General features: G+C 34.8%; 1 protein-coding gene across 1 annotated transcript in view; it reads right to left on the bottom strand.

The window, feature by feature from the left end:
• The window catches only part of DPP10 (dipeptidyl-peptidase 10 (non-functional)), a 1,145,057-nt gene that overhangs the window by 86,545 nt on the left and 1,036,180 nt on the right, over positions 1-22,332 (bottom strand). Inside the window, exons 16-19 of the mRNA XM_006895132.1 lie at positions 15,682-15,803; positions 14,067-14,114; positions 3,402-3,500; positions 3,228-3,297 (exon numbers count right to left, since the gene is read on the bottom strand). Coding sequence (XP_006895194.1) covers positions 3,228-3,297; positions 3,402-3,500; positions 14,067-14,114; positions 15,682-15,803 — 339 coding nt within the window. The remainder of the gene's footprint in view (positions 1-3,227; positions 3,298-3,401; positions 3,501-14,066; positions 14,115-15,681; positions 15,804-22,332) is intronic.

Here is a 22,332-nt window from a genome sequence, read left to right on the forward strand (position 1 = left end):
TCTCCAGATTTCTTGGCACAACTTGGTGAGCACATCCAGGGCAACATCTGTTATCTGAAATACTTCAATTGGTATACCATCTATTCCTGGGGCCTTATTTATTGCTATTTCCTTCAAAGCAGCTTGAACTTCTTCCTTCATCACTATAGGCCCTTACTCATATGTTATTTCCTTAAATTCTTCTGTGTTTGCCAATTCCTTTTGATACAGTGACTCAGTATATTTTTTTTCCATCTTCTTTTAGTTCTTCCTGGACTTACAATATACAGGGAATTATTTACAGCATCTATAAATATATATGTAGAAATATCATTGGCCAACCCTGCGTACAGCCATAATAGCAGTCCCTTTACCTGTCTTTGACTGTTTTTCTTGTCTGTCTGCCTATGTACTTATCTGTATAATAATATTTGACATTACTTACAATTAAGGACTACATATGTGTAAAGTATATCTTTGTGTCAGAATCTCTTGGATACTTCTCTATGTTTTCCCTTTTTGAGTGATATTTTACTGAGCCTTCCATATTATGTATATAACCTTCTGTTCACCAAACTTAGTACACATTTATTGTCTGTTATTGTTGTTAGGTGCCATCAAGTCAATCATAACTTATAGTGACTCTATGAAGAAAAGATTTGACCCTGTTCTATGCTGTGCCATCCTCACACTTTGAGACATACAAGAGTCCATTGCAGCAGTCACCATATCAATACACCTTTTTGAGGGTCTTTCTCTTCGCCGACCTTCCACCTTTCCCAGCATCTAGTTACTTATTTTTTTCTCTCTACTCTTTCCTCCTATCTTTGAAATCCGTAAAGACTAGTTCTTTCTGTTTAGAAACCTTTCCTTAATTTTCATCATACAACATTGACTTATACTCTGAGCTGGTTAAATAAGAATCCCTTTTTATCATTTCTCACCACCTTATTATCAAGTTAAGGAAAATTATTATTTTATTCCCTTTAATACTATGGAGTCAGTGCTGCCTTGAAGTGTTTTTTGCCTTGGAAAAACAATTAAAATTGTATTTTAATATAAGGGAGAATTTATCTCTGAAAACCAAAAGATTTGGACACAGTAACCTAATATTTAGTAGGATTAGTATGTAAATACTAAAATAATTACTAGTGAATAAATATCTACTTTAATTCTTCCCTTCATCAATCAAAAAATGTAAATTATATGACTTGAGTAAATTATTTTTAAGTACCTTAGCACATATTGAATAACTTTATACTTGCTAAATTGCATGTGAAATATTTAGGCTCAGTTCTAAACACAAATTTCAAGCTCACACTATGAACCATGCTCACAGTGACTATTTTATTAAAAATTATTCAATAAAAAAATTATTCAATGACATCTTTGCTCTATAAAATAACATATTATATATGTGCCTTTGTCATTATCTTAAATTATTCTATATGAATGTAGCAACTTTCAAAAGATAAACCATGTATTAGTGAATTATTCAAGCTAAATTCTCAACTCAGATATGACTATCTCCAAATTAAACCTAATTTACTCAGTTTTCCTCCCTCTATAAAATATCTGATTAGCCTTTTTAAGAGAAATCTTAAAAATAAGCTTCCATTGCTAATTCTTCAATTCCTTTTTGGAATAAAAAAAAATTGAACATTCCAAAGTACAAGTCTGATGTTAAGATGAGTAACTTAGATTCTCTGAATCAAAGCTGCAAATAGAGCCCATAATTCTTTTCTGTCTTATATTCAGTATGTGGGGCAACTCTAAAGTCAGTGAAGATGCAAGTGTGAGTAATTGTTTGCACATCCGTCTGTATAAATGCGTCATGCTTCACTGACAGTCCTGCTGTCCTTCATTCTAAAGGTCAGCACATTCTGGAAGAGAACTTTCCTTGAGGCTACTTATTTTTCATTGAATGAGGATAACGATCTCTTACCCCAAAGAGAAGTATAACTGATTGAGAAGATGAAATAGAGAATTTTCCTCTATTTTTGTCCATTTTAGTTCCTTAAATATTTGCCTTAACAAACAACCAATATAGGACAAAGTTCAAGAGAATACAAAAGAAGACTAGGTTGAAGAAAAGATACAAAAGTAGGAGAAAAGTAAGAAGAAAGAATTTCCCTGAGACATCAACAACTTCTAGAGCTATCGAAAAGCTTGAAGGAGAAAGGTCTGGGTGTCAGAGTCTGAGGTATGTGAATAAGAAATGGACACAAAAATGGGAAAATATCATTATACTTCTCTTTTTATATTTAGCTGGTAATATGTGAAACCATCAATTAATTCCAAATATTAAAATATAATAATAATCTAAATTCTATATTATACTAAAAACAATTAAAATAAGCTTAAATCCTAGGAAATACCTAATGTAGTTTATATGTTATAGTTCATTTAATTCCTAAAACAGTTCTAAAATATAGTAGGTTGTATTGCCATGCACATATTATATTTAGAGAAATTAAGCCTCTTAAAATGTTAAATAACTTTCTCAAGGACACAATTAGTACATAGCAAAATTAGATTTTTAATACAGACAATTTTATGGTATAGGCTGAATGCTTAACCACTGTATTTAATTTTCCCCACACGCACTAATGCTATGTATATAATTCCAGACTGTTCTAGGCACTGCCATAGATACACACTGGATAGGTTCTTAAAAAGGAAATAACTCTAGGGAATACAATGGTAATTCAATAATAAGCCAGTAAACCATAAGATGTTACAGGCCTTTGAACCCAACACAATATAGCCACAATAGTACTTTCTGGAAAGCATGACTGATTTAAATTCCAAAGTCAATTTCAAGAGTGAATTTTTCTCTGCATGAACTCCGACTGAGGGTAGGGAGCTGGAATAGATAGGAGTAGCATAAATACCACCAATTGTTTTAAAAATGGATTTTGTTTCCTCTGAGTTGTATCAACAGTGATAGAGAGCATAGAGCTTGACTAATTGCCAAGCAAGTATTCACAAACCTAATTATCTGGCATCGTCATTCCTAGGCACAGCAACAAATTCTACTTTGGATGCAAGAAGTATAAAAATTAGACAGCCTTTGACATAATTTAGCGATGGTGTCCTTGAGAAAATATACAAATGACAGTTGTCCCAGTTAACAGCACAAAAAGTAATTCAGCAGTTGTTTGTTTTATTAAAAATGCTTTACATGAAGGAAAAGATATATAAAATCATTAGATTTTTTTAAATTGTGAAAAGATTAAAATACTTACATTATTAGCAGAAGAGCATACTGGTTTCGGTCTGTAAAATCTTTAGGAAAGGTTAACTGTAAAGGAAGTTCTTTCAAAGAAAGAGCAAAATATTAATAAGGAAGGATCATTTAGGTGGATAACTGTAAGATGCATAGAAATTTAAGTTTAAAGAACAATATGCACAAACTTTACCATAGTCTTCAATATAGAGCATTTTAATTTCTGGTTTTACTATCTTCTTTTTCAGAACAGCTTCCTTCAGCATAGAATTGTTTTCCAACACAAAATATTCTGTGAACAAAAAATATTTCAAATAACTGCTATTAGTTGATTTTTAAAAAGTCAGTTCAACACAAGAAATTATTATCTGTTTGTTTGCCATTTGATAAGCCCAGTCTGATGGCCTCATAAGCTGAGCTGTAATTCAAAATGGATGCAGTTCCAAACCACCAGATGCTCTGCAAGGAAAGGATGGGCATCTCCTTCAGTGTGATTTACTTCCTCTGAAAACATACAGAAGGGTCGGCTATGAATCTGTTCTGATTTCATGGTAAACAACAATTACTAGGCTCTGGCAGCCTATTAGGGAGAGAGCTATGTTGCCTTGGCAAAAGAAAGCAATTTAAGTCTCCCAGCTGCTTCTTGGGAGAAAGATGGCAATGTCCGACTGCGTGGTTTGCATGCTTTGAAAGCTCACTGGAGGGTCAACCAGGAGCCAGCTCAAACACAAAGATAATTAATTTGAATCTGAATGCTAGAAACTAATGAAATTCTAATAGTTTCTATCCAGAGTTATTATGATAGTTTTCAAAGTGAGCTCCTCAAATCAACTAAAAATGGCTCCTTGACTTTTTAAAGTTGGAGTTAGCAAGTTCATTTCCAAAATATGAATCTAATCATGCTGCTACTGCATTAAAAAAATGTTTAAGGGACTACAAAATTACTCACCCCACCCCCACCCCCTGCCCCGTGCATAACGAAAGCAAAGTTTTCTGGGAGCTCTAGTGGCAAGAAGCTGTGCTGCAATCAAAGGCATGAGGTTCCAGGCCACCCGCTGCTCCACAGGAGAAGGATGGGCAATCTCCTCCTTTCTGTGTGATTAACTCCTTCTGAAAACCCATTGGACGGTCAGCTATGGGTTAGTTCCAGCTTGATGGTACACAATATCAACAGCAACAATAACATAACATCATAAGGGATGAAAAGAAAGAAAATACCCCTTCTGATGATGACAAACGTAATCCGTAATCATAAGAACATATTGAGAAATGACACAGACAGTAGAATTAGTAGGCAATGACATTAACAGAGAGATTTTTACTATATACCATGTGCTCAACAAGAGATAAAAAGAATTGGATTTTAAGAAAAAAACATCAAAAATTAATAATAATATCTAAATCAAATTTCTTGAAATAAAACTACAAAATTCTAGGTGAAAAATATGTGATAACTACACTATCTGAGACTTAAAAAGACCACAGGCTACAATTTCAAGCAGATTAGATATTGCAGAAGTAAAGGTTAATGAATTTGAGAATATATTGATTGTTATAATGTTCTTAAAAGTAATTGAGTTGCAACTGATTCATAGTTGACCATTTGGTGGGTTTTCTAGGGATGTAAATTGCACAGGAAGAGACTGTCCATCCTTCTCCCACAGAGGAACTGGTGGATTCAAATCACATGGCTCTGAGCTGCACAACTGTTGCAAACTAAGCTACCAAATCTCCCTGAAATAGCAATAGTATTATTTTAAATAAAACAGCAGAGTAGAGAATTTTAAAAAGAATGAAAAGAGCATCAATAACTAGTTATGTGTTGAATTATACTGAAAGTTGAATGTTATCATGCCAGTAGATTCCTAGTATAAATTTTCCATGATAATAACATGTTATAATTTTTATTTAATGTTGAGTTTGACTTAGGATTTTCTGAAAGGAGTACTTGTGGTCATAGTCCATGGGAAGTCACACTGTCAACCTAAAGACTCTGCCATAATACTGGTCAAAATTCTATATTAGCTCTTTACAAGGAAGTTGAACATTCTCCTCCTCTATATTTTACAGCCTCTGAAAACCCAGTGGAGGGTCAGTTATAAGTAGGTTCACACTTGATAACAATTAGTTCCAAGAGAATCATGAGAAAATAATTTCTTTTTTTTTTTAAAGTAAGGAACATGAAGATATCACTATAATGCCTATTTCAGGAAAATAGGAAAATGTTCTCTAATTAGAAAATTACATTGGAAGTGCTCATTTTGGGGGAATTTCTGGGAATTTGATATACAGGACAGTATTCACTCAAACCGTAGTCCTCAAAATGACATTATTACGCCTCAACAATTTGGAGAGGTCCCTAACTGCAGACTTTCCCAGTGCAATTGTTGTTGTTGTTGTTGTTGTTATGTGCCATCGAGTCGCCTGCGACTCATAGCGACCCTAAGTACAACAGCCCTAAACCCTGCTCTACCCTGTGCCAATCTCACTGCTTCTGACACACCCATCCCAATTACCCCAGTCACTGAATCAATCTACCTCATAGAGGGTCTTCCCCTTCTGCGCCGTCTCTCCACCCTCCCAAGCATGATGTCCCTCTCCAAGGACTGGTCCCTCCTTACAACATGTCCAAAGTATGCCAGACCAAGCCTCCCAGTGCAATAAGTTTCCTAATTTCCTGACTGCTACTACCAAAGGTGTCAATTTTGGATTGAAGTAAGATGAATTGTTGGCAGTTTCAATCTTTTGTCCGTCTATCATGATGTACAGGCTGGATTTAGAAGAGGTCGTGGTACTAGGGATATTATAGCTAATGTTAGATTGGTCTTGGCAGAAAGCAAAGAACACCGGAAGAATGTCTATCTGTGCTTCATTGACTATGCAAAGGCTTTTGACTGTGTGGATCACAACAAGCTGTAGCTGACTCTGAGACGAATGGGAATCCCAGAACATTTTATTGTGCTAATGCAAAACCTATACTTGGACCAAGAGGCAGTCATCAGAACAAAGCAAGAAGACACTACGTGGTTCAAAATCCAGAAAGGGGTCCGTCATGGATGTATTCTGTTTCCATATCTTTTCAATATGTATGCAGAACAGATCATCTGAGACACTGGGCTGTACGAAGAGGAATGTGGCATCAGCATTGGTGGAAGAGTCATCAACAATCTGCATTGTGAAGATGACACAACCCTGCTTGCTGAAACTGAGGAAGACCTGAAGCTCTTGCTGCAGAAGGTCAAGGACTGCAGCCTCTTATATGGATTGAAGCTCAACATCAAGAAAACAAAGATTCTCACCACTGGACCAACTGGCAGCATCAGTATGGATGGTGAAGAGGTTGAGATAATTAACAGTTTTAGTTTGCTTGGCTCCACAATCAACACTCTTGGTAACAGCAGCCAGGAAATAAAGAGATGAATTGCATTGGGAAAGCCAGCTGTGAGGGACCTCTCAAAAGTACTGAAGAGCAATAATGTCAGGCTGGAGACTAAGGTATGCCTGATCCAGGCTATAGTCCTAGGCATCAGAGAGTTGGACAGTGAATATGGTTGATAGAGAAAGATTTAACGCCTTTGAGCTGTGGTGCTGGAGAAGAGTGTTGAATATACCATGGGTTGCTAGGAGAACAAACAGGTTTCTCCTGGAGAAGGTGAAGCCGGAATGCTCCTTGGTGTCAAGGATTCTAAAGCTTCGTCTGACATACTTTGGGCATGTTGCAAGGAGGGATTGGTTCTTAGAGAGGGACATCATGTTTTGCAGAGTGGAGAGGCGGCGAAAGAGAGGAAGACCTTCGAAGAGATGGATGAATTCTGTGACTGAAGCGATGGGAATAAGTGAGCTTGAGATGGCTAGGTTGACACCAGATAGAACAGCGTTTAGAGCTCTTGTACATAGGGTCACTATGAGTCGCAAAGGATTCGATTGCACACAACAACTACTACATCACGATGCTGGCAATTGGTCCAATGGTAAGAATCTTCATACCTTGGCATTGAGATGCAATACATATTGAAGGCTATATAGTCTTTTTTACCCTTCTTTATTATATTTTTAACAAAAGTTTACAGAATAAGTTGGTATTCATTGTTGAACATTTTCCTCCCTGACCACCCCACTTGCCAGTTCGCTTTAAAAAAAATCATTCATTGTTGCATACTTTTCCCCCTCACCCACTCCTTCTCCAGTCCACTCTGCTATGCACTTCTTATTCTGGACTGTTGTCATACAAATAATGCTTAACCATATATTCCTTTTAAATATTTCTTTTCCTTCATCTGTTCCAATGCAGTATTCATTTTTAAGCTGGCTATCATTTTTGACTACTGAAACAAGTGTTTCAACTTTGAGGACTAAGGTGCCATGGTCTTTCTGACAACTTGCTATGCTTTTGCTGCTGGATAGTGAATAAGGATGATAGACAAACAATTGATGCTTTTGTGTGGTGGTGTTGGAGAAGAGTACTGAACATCCCATGGACTTCCAAGAGAACAAACAAGTATATCTTGTGGAGGATGCAGCCAGAGTGCTCTCTGAGAGCAAATGTGATACTTCGAATATGTTGCTAGAAGGGGCTATTTCTTGGAGAGGGATGCTTGGAAAGGTAGAGGGTTGGTGAAGGAGAGGAAGACCTTTGACGAGGTAGATTGGCACGGTGACTACTGTGATGGGTTCTAAGGTGTCAGGAGGTGTGAGGAAGACACAGAACAGAGCAGGGTTCAGATCTATTGTTCATAAAGTAACTTGAATCATACTTTATAATACCTAACAACAATAACATTCACAAATAATTTCAAGAGAGACAGGAGTTTTCTTTGTAGGAATGTTATTCGTAGATAATTAATTTTTAGAAATGTTTACATTACGGTTTTGTTTAAATTCATCAAATTTACTGATATAAGATAAAGTTTATTTACTGCATAAAACTGCCATTATAAACCCAAGAAGGATACTGTGAGAACAGAGCAGGGAAAGAATGGATACAGAATTAATGCTTCATTGAAGTAGATGAAGGGAAGGAAGATCTGAAAGGAATTGATGATTAGACATTAATGTGTATGACAATTAACCATCTGGAACAGGACACGAATTTAAAAATGAATAGAGGGGAGAGGCAGGGAGGAAACTATATGAATGAAAATCAGCCTTTTTGTACACTTCCACTAAAATAATAAAATATTTTTAAAAGATAATGTTTTTAAGTCTGTACATATGTATTAAGTAACAATGCCTCTTTATGAAAGTGGTAATTATATTGTGTTTTCCTAATAAGTTTATCTATATTTTATCAATTTTATTGATTTCATTAGAGAATTATTTTTAGTTTTACCTATTTTTCTCTACGATTTTGCCTTTTCTGTATCGCTGATTTCTTCTTTCAACTTATATTCTTTTATTTACTCTTCTTTTTCTTGTTTGTTGAGGTAGAGGTTGGATCTCTGATTTAAAATTTGGAAATGTTGTATTTCATTTCCTTCCTTTAAGATATTATCTAGTTACTTTAAAAATTTACTTCTTTATATATTACTTACAATGTAGCAATATCCATACAAATGAAAGTTTTCAGATACTTTTTTAATTGTTTATTTATAGTTGAACTATATTTTATCATAGAATATGATCTTGGTGTTTCTAATTTTTATTCTAAAATATATGCCAGGAATTTTGGAGTTCAACATTTGGTTTAAGTAGGCAAAGGTTTGGAGCTCACTTAAGCAAAACAAAGGTAGAAATCTGCCATTAGAGTTCTACAGATGTCAATAGATTAATCTGATTGATAATGGTTTGTTAATTCCCCAGACAAGAAGAATGGTCCCTTTATGAGGTCTGTCTCTGGTATTACACTAGATAAAGTAAGCATTTTGTTGCTATCCAAAAGATTGGTAGTTCAAACTTATGAGTCACTCCAAGAGAGAAAGACCTGTATGTCTTTCTAGAAATAAAGACTATGGGAGAATGAACTCTGTCTTAAAGGTCTCTTTGGGCTAGAATTTAGTTGATAGCAATGTGTTGGTTTCATGGGTTATATTTTCCTTCATTTTGTTAATTCAGGTCCCATATATTTTGAAAGGACATACTTAGAGTTGCATATTCTTGGTGAATAGACCTACTTATTATGATATTTTAATAAAGAGATAAATACAAATACATAGGTAAGTAAACCTTTGACCAGTTACTGTGTTGAAAGAAACCTAGTCAATCTCTTCTTCTGTGATTTAAAGCTTCTGGAATCTGCTGTAAAGTCAACTATGAGTGAGTTTCAACTCAATGGCACATAACAGTAGTAGGAATCTTAAGAGGTGATAAAGTAAATTTGGAGATTATTAAGGACTTGACACCAAAGACAAGCACTTTCATGGAGATCACCTGGTACAAGATCCACATTGAGGGATCAGTGCTGTTCGGGTGAGAATAACAGCTAACGTGTGGGAATTCCACATGAACAAGACAGGAGAAATGTATGTCCTGACATAATTTTTCTCCCTTTGTTTGGTAACACAATTTTCATTAGCTTAATGTAATCAGTAGCCATAGGATATTTGAATCTGTTATGTCTTCCTTCCATACATAAATACTGGGGTTTAGAATGTAAGAGAGGAGAAATAAAAGTTAAGAAGTGGTTCTAAACAGACTTATAAATTGAAGATTGGTGTGGCACTGGGTTTTCTTCCATTAAGACTTACTTCTAAATGATCATCATTTGCTAAATATAATAGTTTTCTCTTAAGATGGATAGGTAGTTCTGTGATAGTATGCTGTACTTAGAAGTATTTTATAATTAAGTTTCTAGGTGCTGTTAAGTCAGTTCTGACTCTATACACAGAATAAAATGTACAATAAAATAAATGTTGCCAGATGCTGTACCAGTAAGATAGAAAATATTTCATAGTTAAATGTTATTGTTGTTGTTGTTGTGTACCTTCAAGTTGGAACCAATCCATAGCTGACCCTCCAGCAGGGTTTCAAAGGCAATTAATAGTACAGGAGGAGATTGCCCATCTTCTCCTACATATTAATATTTATTTGCTTTGCAAAATATCTGATGCTCTTTTACTGTTTACAAGCAAGTTGTAGGAGTCTTTCATTTCTTTATTAGCAATGTTAATACCTTAAGGTTGTTAATTTGTTAGGATATATGACATTGTAGTTTTTACTCTCCACTTCTGGCAAACAATGGGTGTAAAAGTTTTCTATGCTTTAATTATTCCTTTTTCTTCTCAGTTTTTCTCGTCATGCTCTGTTCCACTTGACGTGAAAAAAGAGTCATGACTGATTCACTAGTGTACGTATTTTCATTAACCCAAAGACTGACTTCCTATTGAATGATTTTGCTGTAATTGTCCTTTGAAAAGAAAATTAAACACCTGACCCTCTTCACAGTCCTTTCTTTCTTTCTTTCTTTCTTTCTTTATCCTGAGACAATTAGAGTTGGCTACTGAATAAGGAAATCACAGATACTTCCTGGAAACAAAAATGTTCTGTGAATTGCAGCAGAATATATTACAAAAATATTGAGTCGTAACATTGGTTAAAATAAAAATGAAGTTGACACAAGTTTTTATCACTCTTTTTTAAAGATAAATTACTTAATGGATCCCAAATATTTGCCATTTTTTTGACACATTCCCTACGACATGGATTTATCTCACCTGATGGCAAATCTACTTGCTTATTTGCCTAGTAGAAATGAGATACTGTGTATATTAATTTATTTTTCTCAGTGTCAAAAAGAGTATATTTTTAGTCAATTTTATACATAGATTTCTATACCTACAACCGTGTTTGTTTTTGTTGTTCTTGCTACTTGTTAAGTAGGATCTGACCTATAGTTGAACTTCCAGTACTAACAGAGGGTTTTCATGGTCAGTAAATCTCTTAGGAGGAGACTGCTGATACTTCGGAGGAGCAGCTGGTGAACTCTAACTGCCTGCTTTCGCTATTTCAGGACAGCTTTTTGCTACTCGGCCACCAGAGCTCCCTATACTAATAATTGACAATATTTTTTTTCCATTTTAAAAATTGCAGTGCCTTTATTATCTTTATTGTTGCTGTTAGTACAAATTTTCTTTCTGCTGCACAAAATAAAGTACGTTGAAAAAAATTGTCTTTGTGAGGTCAGGAATTATGTTTTCTGTTGGTATTTAAAGAATATGAAATATTTATTACCTTCTCCCATAATGGTATGCCACTGAATCTTACACAGTAACATAAATATCTTCTTTAAGTCAAAGACTACTACTTAACCATAAGTTTCTGACTCAAAAGCCAAAACTACAATAAGATGATGCATTATATTGCACTGTTTGTACCATTAATTTGGAGTCAGAATGCCTTGTTTGATTCTTGGATCTGTCATTAATTAATATAACATTGGCCAATAACTAAACCATTCCAAGACTCAGTTTCCTCAACTATAAAATGGAAAAATAGAATTACCTATCTCATGTGGTTGTTCTGTAAATTAAATGTGTTAATAAATATAAAATCTCGAAAGTGTTCATAATGTTCTTGTTGTTGAGTATCACTGAGTCAGAACTCACCTATAGCTGATCCTCCAATGAGTTTCAGAGGCAGTAAATCACACAGAAGAAGATTGCTTATCCTTCTCCTGCAGAGCAGCTAGTGGATTCACATTATATGCCTTTGGGATTGCAGCACAGTTTTTTTTACCACTAGGCCATGAGTTTGTAAATTTTTTTGTGTGAAATTATGTTGACCAGTTCTGGTATATTAACAAGTTGATGATAAATATAAGGTAGTTTTAAAAAAAAATACAACACTGAGAAACAAAACTGAGGTGGGAAGCATAACACTCCCTGACCTCAAAACATACTACATAGCAGTAGTAACAAAAACGGCATGGTACTGGTACAATGACAGGCACACAGATCAGTGGAATAGAATTGACCAGCTGAGATTCAACAAGGAAATCAAAGCTATCAAATGGGGAAATGACAATCTTTTCAACAATTGGTACTTGCGAGATTAGACTTCTACCTATAGAAAGCTAAAACAGGATTCACATCACACATCACATACAAAAATCAACTCAAGGTGGGTCAGTGATCTGGGGGTAAAGCCCAAAACCATAACGTTCATAAGAGATAAACTGGGATCAAGCTTAGAAGCACTAGTCCAAGGTATGAAGAGACTGTCAAATACAGCCAGAAATGCACAATATGAAGAGGGTAAGATTGATGAATGGGACCTTCTAAACACTAAATTCAGGCATCAAAAACTTTTCCCAACAGGGTGATAAGAAAACCTACAGACTGGTTACAAATATTTGGTAATATAATCTCAGACAAATGTCTTATAATGAAAGTTTATAGACTACTCCTGGGCATCTGCAAGAAAAAGATTGATAACTCAATTATAAAATGGACAAAAGACAGGGAAAGAGTTTTCACAGAGGAAGATATTCAAAGTACAAACAGACACATGAAGAAATGCTCAAAATTACTAGCAATAAGAGAGATGCAAATCAAAATCACAGTGAGGTACCATTTCACTGCAGTAAAAGTGGTAAAGTTTAACAGGGCTGCAAGTAATAAATGTTGGAGAGGATTTTTCAAGATAGGGACTCTTATACATTGTTGATGGGAGTATATAATGGTACAACCATTCTGGAAGGCAGCTTGGCACTTCATCAAAAAGCTGAACATAGAAATTCCATATGACCCAGCTATTCCACTATTTGGAATATACCCTGAGAAAATGAGATCTGAAGCACAAACATAGATTTGTACATCAATGTTCATAGCAGCATTATTCACCATTGCAAGAACATGGAAACAGCCCAAATGTTCAACCACAAACGAATGGATTGAAAAATTGTGGTACATTCACACAATGGAATACTACGCAGCATGGAGGAGCAATGATTTTGTAAATTAGTACCTAACTTGGGAAGGACAGGAGATCTTTATGCTGAGTGAAGTAACTCAGTCCCACAAGGACAGATACTGTATAAAACCATTATTGTGGAATGAATATAAGGATCCAAAGAGGGTGGGGGAGGGTGAAAGCCTAGGGATGAGGATGTGCAGGGTGAGCGGAAGATTAACGATGGAGGTCTCTAATTTGATGGGTTAAGGGGTGAGGGAAATTGGAAGAATCTGTTCTCAAACACAATGCATTCAAATTGTAAATAAACTAGTTTAAAAGCAATAAATACAACAAATAATGAAAGAAGATGGAAGAAAGGAGTGAGAAAGAAAGGCAGGAAATGGGCTAGCTACTCTTTCTTATAGGTAATTTGATCATATATTTACTTCTGCCTATACCTTCTTAAATGTATTAATCATATCTTAACATCTATGTAGTGTCTATTTCGGTTGCAAATGTTTGACAGTTCTTAGTTATTGAACATATAAAAAAAGGATGTTATGTAAAAAAATGAATGAATGAAGAAATATATATATGTATGTGTGTGTAATTAGAAGATCTTGGCTATCTGAAACATAAAAGTCATAAAAATGTAGGGAGAAAAAGTATGTCTCATAAATTTCCTAAAAGTCCACAAAAAGCACTGCTCCAAAGGAATAGTCTCCAGAAATCACAGAAAAGATTAAATCAGAGAAATCATGAGTCGGTAGACTGAAATGTTAACAAATTTATCAGTCACTCTTTCTTCATTTCAGGCATATAAAACACCAAGGATTGATTCAACACCAACTAAAAGATAGTTCAAACTACGTGTTTTAATTCTTATTTTAAAATCCCAAGATGACAGAGCCTAGACAGTTTAGCCCACGCTATATATACCCTTGAAAAACATTCTCTAGAGTATGACAACCATCCTGAGACTGATAATTACTGTATTGACTGTACTGAATTGCCTTACTCACATACTCACTTTCTGGGTTGTCTGTGTTATGTAGGCTGACCACTGGGACACCTGGACCTGAATTTAAAAAAGAAACAAATTTGAAATACACACACACACATACACACACACACACACATTTATTTATATAATCATAAAGACTTAAAAGTCATAATTACGGAAAGGAATTATGAAAAAAGCAGCATTTCATGATTAAAATATAATGAAGTATAGACCCGTACAGTAAATTTATTTACTTCAATGGATATATTATGCATTAAAATAAGAATACTGGGAATAAAAACTATTTGTAAATATTTTTATTAAGGATTATTTTTTCCTAGAATGTAATTTAATTTTATATTTATTAGGCTTTAACTACTCTTAAATGCTTTATTCTGTCTTGTATTTTTTTTTAAAAAATTAAATGTTCAGGGATGTCTACAAAAGGAAATCATGATCCTGTGATATCCTCAAGCATTGATTCCAGATCGCATTTCATTTACTACTCATCAAAGAAAGAAAAAATCCCTATACATTAAAAATATTTTATCCAACACGTGACTAAAATATCTGAGGCTAATAATCCTCTTAATGAAGGAAATAAATTAATCAGAATTTCTAGTTATTTACTATGCTATCACAAGATTTTACCTTGAATCTTCACTTCTCTAAGTTTACCTTGGATCTTCACTTCTCTAAGGGACTCTATATAATGTCTACAGGCTTTTATAGTTTTAATCTTAATTCATTTTTTATCATTTTATTTCAGATGTCAAGAACAAATTATAAAAGCAACAATTGTTAGTAATTCCTCATATTGTCATAAAAAGAGAACTTATAACTGGAAAGGTTACATGTATTTAATCAGATTTTAATCAAATTTAATAAAATAATTTAATCAAATTTTAATCATATTTTAAATCAAACAAGTTTTATTACAATTCTGAGAAATTATTAAATTAAATAAATCTTAGAAATACCATATGAACATATAAGATGATACTTATCCCTATAATATTGTTCCTAAACAAAATAATTTTCCATATCACAAGTGACTCAATGGTACATAAAAACAGTAACATACTCTGACAGGCTTGGAAACAGGCGTGGCATCCATTTTTAAATAACATGCCTCCAGAAACTCTATGAACTTTTAATAAATGTCAATAGTTGTAGGCCTTTTGTTCATAGGTTGCTATGAGTTGTGCTCAACATGAAGACAATCAACAACAATTATATATAGTTGCCCATAGCTAAAGGCAGTTGGAGTAAATATATTTAATTTACAGTGGATCCCAATCAGTTGTTGCTTTTGCTATATAGACCAGGTAAACTAATTTATGGATTTGAAATGGCTTTATTATCACTTTTCACTTTCATATTAATTGTCCATTATATTAAATGTCCATTTTCAAATGACCCTTCTTAATTGCAAGTCTATTTCGACTTATGTATAATTTTTATTTCTAATTTGAATTCTGAATAAAATACTTATCTCAATTGATTCACAATTAATACACTTTTAACCAAAACACTTATGAATTAAAATTATCAAATCACATTGTTAACCAGTCAAAATATAAGTAATAAAAGATGCTGAATTACTAAAACACATTTCTCTAAAATTTTTGCATTTTCTTACCTTTACAGAATAATAAGAAATGTTGATTCATGGGACTGAAACTGGCACTAAAATACGTACAATGTTCTTTCATAAAATTACATGAAATGCACTGACGATTCAATAATCCTTCAGTAGAGGCACTGAGGAAAGAACACAATGTTAGTATGCTACCATTCTAGGCATGTGAATATCTATATGTGAATATTAACAGAACAGAGGAACTGTTCATTCCATAAAAATCATAGTGCTTTCATAGAAATTCCTGTAAATTGCAAATAAATTAAAAAAAAATCCTAAACCAACCAAACCTGTGAAGCCAATTTCCACGGTTAATGTTGTTGTTGTTATTGTTATTTACCATCAAGTCATCTATAATGCAGAGTAACACTATGTATAGCAGCTCTGAAGACTGCCCTGTCCTAAGCCAGTCTCACTGACTCCGACACACCAAGCCCCATTGTCCTACTCACAGTATCAACTCATCTCATCTGAAATCTTCCTCTCCTGCACTATCCCTCCACCCTTCTAAGTAGGATGTCCTTCTCCAAGGACCAGTTACTCCTGACCATTTGCCAAAATCCTAGCCTCCGAGGAGAAACTTGGTTTCACCCTCTCCAAGAGAGACCTATTTGTTTTCTTGGTGTTCCAAGGCATGTTCAAGAATCTTCTCCAGCACCATAACTCAAAGGTATAGTTTCTTCTTCTGTCATCCTTAGTCATTATCTAGCTCTCTGATGAATAACAAGTAATTGTGAAGACCATGGACTGGATCAGACACACCTTAGTCTCTAGACTGACATTGTTGCTTCTTGGAACTCTGGAAAGGTCCCCAAAAGCAGATTTACCTAATGCAACTCACTTTTTTAAATTTAATATTAAGACATAATTTTTTCAGTGTCCATCAATTCTTTCTGGTCAGTGATTCTGTGTATTCCCTCCATCTTCTTTTGATGCTTTCTGAATCATCTAATATATTGCCCATGATATCTTTCAACATTGAGGCACGAGGCTTACATTTTTTTCTGTTAGAAGAGGAATGTGGCATCAGAATTATAGGGAGACTCCTCAATAACCTGTGTTATGCAGATGACACAACCTTACTTGCTAAAAGTGAACAGGACTTGAAGCACTTTTTGCAGAAGATCAAAGAATGCAGTCTTCAGTATGGATTATGTCTCAATATCAAGAAAACAAAGATTCTTACCACTGGACCAATAGACTGTGTCATGATGGATGGAGAGGAGATTGAAACTGTTAACAGCTTCATCTTGCTTGGATCCACAATTAACACCCTTAGTATGAGCAGTCAGGAAATAAGGAGACAGACACATTGCAATGGGAAAATCTGCATGTAGGGACCTTTCCAAATTATCCAGGAGTAGAGATGTTAGTTTGAGGACAAAGGTGTGTTTGATTCAGGCCATGGTCTTTCCAATTATTAATTGTACATCTGACCTAAACAATGAATAAGGATGACAGAAAAATAATTGATGTTTTTGAGTTGTGTTGTTAGATAAGAGCACTGAAAATCCTAGGGATTTGAAAAGGGTGTAGCCAGAGTGTTCTCACAAACTTTGGACATGTTGTTAGCAGGCACTATTCCTTGGAGAGGGACATTATATTGGGAATGGTGGAGGATCAGCAAAGAAGAGGAAGACCCTCAACCAGGTAGATTGACAGGTATAATGACCAGGTATAATGAGCTCTTGTGTGTCAAAAAGTGTGAGGATGGGGCAGGACAGGACAGGTTCAGATCTTTTATTCATAAGGTCGCTGTGAGTCGTACTCGACTCGATGGCACCTAGCAACAACAACAACAACATCTGTATTTATACACATAAAATTAAATTTACGTGTATTTATGTACATATATGGAGCCCTGGTGAGACAGATGGCTAAGCTCGTTCAAGTGCTAATAAATAAAATTACTGGTTTGGACTGACTCATATGCTTTGAGATAGAAAGGCGTGACAATTTGCTTCTATAAAGATTCTATTTGAAATTATCACCAGGAAGAAAAAAAATTAAGTTGCATGGAAAAGGAAAATAATTTTGCTTAAAACCTATTGTATAATAAAACTTGGAAATTAAAACTCATTGTCATTAACCTGGAATCAACTCCCAGCTGACTCTTCAGGTTTTCAGGGACTATAAACCACACAGTAGGAGACCAAGGCCCTTTCTTCCATAGAGCAGCTAGTGGATTTGAAAGCTTGATTTACTCATGAGGTCACCAAATCTCCCTACTGAATAACAGAATAAATTAAAAATGTAAAAAAAAAAACTTAGAAAGAAATTACACGAAAATATTTGAGACAAATGACAATACTGCTTATAGATTAATTTATAAAAAGAAACCATTGTTAAAATGAACATGTTAATTCCAAAATTCCAAAGACTATATAGAAGGAATAAAGAGAAAGTTTTTGCAGACCCTCAGAAAAAAGAGTAAATATCAGTGCCAAAATAAATGAAACAAAAAGAAAAACAATGTGTGTCAGAGATTGTGAGGATGACAATGATAGGACAATATTCAGATATTGAGGCACAACCGCACTTAAAGAAATGAGCAACAGTATTTCTATCTAGCTGCTGGTGGTTTGGACCTGCCAGAGGCACAGAGTCCTGGAGTAAGATGACAACTTGTTAAGACAATGCCACTGGAGATCCTCATCCATGTATAACGTAACACAAAATTATGAAAATTGTTAGCCAGAGACATAAACCTTGAGGAAATTAGTCACTGAGTTTAGGGGCTTAAAAATACAGCCCTAGGAGGCAGCAAGATCAACTGTTTTAACCCAACATGGTCACAAAGATGATGTTTTAGATCTGACTGTGAGCAGTGACTACATGAGCAAAATAAAGGAATGAAAAATGAAGACATAAAAGAAACAATTTGTTCTAAAATTAACGGAATATGCAAATTGTAGCCAGCAAATATCATAATTTGCCCTAACTGGGACCATAGAAAGCCCTGGAAAAAATCGGAGAAAGATATAGAAGAAAAAGCCAAGCCTTAAAAAACAAAAAGTCAGATTTACTAGTCTGGCACTGATTGTTGGACCCCGAGACTAGGCCAGTATCCAATTTTAAAGCCTGGAACCATGTACACATCCATAGGTAACACTGCAGGTAAATAATACACGGACTTATATAGTAAACAATAAGAATGATGAAAGTCATAGTCCTCAGAATCTTTAACTATATGTGTTCAAAAGAGTAGGAATTTTCCCCAAAATAAAATTCAGGGTCAAGAAAGGATAAATGGAAACAGAGAACCTAAGGGGGAAGTGGGGAGAGTTTTGTTATGTTGAGGAAACATCAACGAACATTATAAAACAGAATGTTTTATGTTTTATACAAACTGTTAAAAGGGAAACTATGTACTCTGTAAACTTTCATCCAAACCATAATGAAAACCAACAAATAAGTGAATGGGAAGAATGAATAAATGTTTCTACAACTTAAACCATACAACAAGCTCATAAATTTCAAAATCTACTACTCTAAACATTTGCATTTGTCGTTAGAGCCAAACTTATTTCCCCACAAAAGTCTTACAGTATAATTTATATAGAAATAATTGTTGTTGTTGTTATGTGCCATCGAGTCTCTTGTAACTCATAGCGACCCTATGTACAACAGCCCTAAACTCTGCTCTGTCCTGTGCCAATCGCACTGTCTCTGACACTCCCATCCCGATTACCCCAGTCACTGAATCAATCCACCTCATAGAGGGCCTTCCCCTCCTGCACTGTCCCTCCACCCTCCCAAGTATGATGTCCCTCTCCAAGAACTGGTCCCTCCTTACAACATGTTAAGTATCATAATAAATATTATAATTTATTATAAAGAAAATCCATTTTTGTGTTGTAATAAGTATGATGCTGATAACAATTTAACTCAAGTTTCTCTGATGGTACAGTGAAGGGAATATTGAGCTGCTAACAAAATACTGTGGTTTGAACATCACAGTTTCAACATGGGAGAAAAGTGAGGTCTTATGCTCTGCTAAAGATGTGTGCTCACTCAGCAGCACATATACTAAAATTGGAATGATACAGAGAAGATTAGCATGACTCCTGTGCAAGGATGAGCAACAAATTCAGGGAGCTTTCCATATAAAATAACAACAACAAAATGATTTACAGCCCCTGTGGGGAAGTTTTACTCTGCCTTACAGGATCACTAGAAGTTACATTTCTTTTTTTCCAGAACACAAAAATCAAACTGATAACAAGTTTTAAGCATTGAACACTAATAATGGAAAACCAGATAAATAGTAGGATGACATTAAAGTTGCCATCTACGAAGAGACCAAATGGTCATTACAGAGAGGAGAAAAAAAATGGATGAGAGAGGAGACAAAAAATTGCACTAGAATATTTGAGAAGCAAAAACAAAGGAAAGATATGTCAAAGTCAAAGAGATTAATAGAGAATTTCAAAAGGCACCTCTAGAAGACAAAGAAAAGTATTATAACAGAATGTGCAGACAGCTGAGTTTGAAGAATAAAAAAGGAATAAGATACTTGGCATTTTTCAAGCTCAAAGAACTGAAAAACTAATTCAAGTTTCAACTTGCAGTACTGAGAGATGGTATGGAGAAAATCTTGAAAACAAAACAAAGAAGATGGAGGAAATTCAGAGTGCAACTGTCCCAAAAATAACCTGTCGACACTGAAATTTTTCAGGAAGAAGTATATGGTAAAGAGCCAATGGTGATGATGGAAGAAGCTTATGGTGCACTGAACTCATTGGCAAACAAAATAAGGTCCCAAGAATTGATAGGATACCAATTTACATGGTTAAAGAGATATATGCAGCCCCAGTGATCTCACCAGCCTGTGCCAGGAAGAGATCAGTATTTTTTCCCATTCCCAAAAAAGCCGATGCAACAAAATGTAGAAATTATCAAACAATATTAATCATATCATTTGCAAGCAAAATATTGAAGATCATTAAAAAATGGCTAGAAATTTGAAAGAAAACTACCAGAAATTCAAGCAGGATTTAGAAGAGGCATGGCACCAGGCATATTATTGCTGATGTCAGAATGGATCTTGTTAAAAAGCAGAGCATACCAGAAAAAAAAGAAGTCTTTTTGTGCTTCATTGCCTATGCAAAGGCATTTTTTGACTGTGGATATCAGAATAAGCTATAAGGCACACTGAGAAGAATGAGAATCTCAGAAAAGTGAGTTACACTCACGCAAAACTTATATCTAGACCAATAATCTGTTGTTCAAGTAGGGTAAGAGATCACTGCATGTTTTAAAATCAAGAACGATGTGTGTCTGGTCTGTATGCTTTCTCCATGTCTATTCAATTTGTCTGCTGAGCACATCATTCAAGAATTAGGACTTGATGAAGAAATATGTTGCATCAGGGTTGGAAGACTACATCAATCTGCATTATGCAGATGACACAACCTTGATTGCTGAAAAAGGAGGAGGACCTGAAGCACTTCCAAGACTACAGACTTCAATATTAAAATTACATCTCAACTTCAAGACAAAAGTCCTCACCATTGAGCCAATAAACAAGATCATGATAGATGGCGAAAAGACTGACATTTTCAACAATTTCGTCTTAACTTAGATTCATAATCAACACCACTGGTACTAGTTGTCAAGAGATTGAGAGACATATTGACTAGACAAGTCTATTGTCAGGGACCTCTCCAAATTCCTGAAATGCAATAATGACAATTTAAAGACCAAGGTTCACCTGATTCTAGTCATACTCTTTTCACTCATCTGCTATACATCTGAGAGCTAGACAATGAATAGAATTATAGGAGAATTGATGACTTTGAATTGTAGTATTGGAGAAGAATAGAAGCATCTCATCGTGGAAAGTGTTCCAAGAGTGCTCCTTATAGGCAAGATAGTGAAGCATTGTCCCATATATTTTGGACATGTTGTTAGGAGGGGCTATGTCTTGGCAAAGGACATCATCTTGGAAAAGGATTGCCAAAAAAATAGGACTATCCTCAACAAGATGGACTGACAAAATGATACTTGTTGCAATGGGCTCAAATATGTTAGAGGTAGCCTTTCCAAATAATTGTTTCACTACAAAAAACTTTCAATTTGGAATGGATTGTGATTTGGGGGACATTTTGTAAATAACTGATTAAAAATCAAACCAGTTGTCATTAAGTCAATTCTAACTCATGGCAAACACGTGTTTTTCTGAGAACTCTGGTTCCTTGTGTTTTCAATTTAATTATTTATACCACTCAAGCACAAATTAAAAAAAAAAAGAATCATGGGTTTATTTTGACTTGCAATGATGTGTCTTATATAGAGATAGGAATAGAGGTGCTTTTTTTGTTTGGTTACTTTTGTTATTTTAATGATAGTTTACAGAAAGTTTCTCACATTCCATGTTCCAATCACTAGTGTCTGCTTACAAGTGATTCTCTTCCTTTTATCTCCATCCTTGAAAGCTCCACCTCAGTTGCCCTTTCTGTTATTCTACGAGTGTTCTGTTGAACATGGGGTTTTCAGAGGCCTGCTTTTTTGGAATTGGATAGCCAATCCTTTTTCCTAGTCTGTCTTAATCTGTATGTTCAGATTTAGAGAAGTATCCAACAGACAAGCATTTTACAGAAAAAGTGAAAGATCTACCCCTTATTGTTGAATTAACCATTAGTTTCAGTG

This window comes from Elephantulus edwardii, unplaced genomic scaffold (genome assembly GCF_000299155.1).
Source record: "Elephantulus edwardii isolate Elephantulus edwardi_28Jun2011 unplaced genomic scaffold, EleEdw1.0 scaffold00160, whole genome shotgun sequence".
Lineage (NCBI taxonomy): Eukaryota > Metazoa > Chordata > Mammalia > Macroscelidea > Macroscelididae > Elephantulus > Elephantulus edwardii.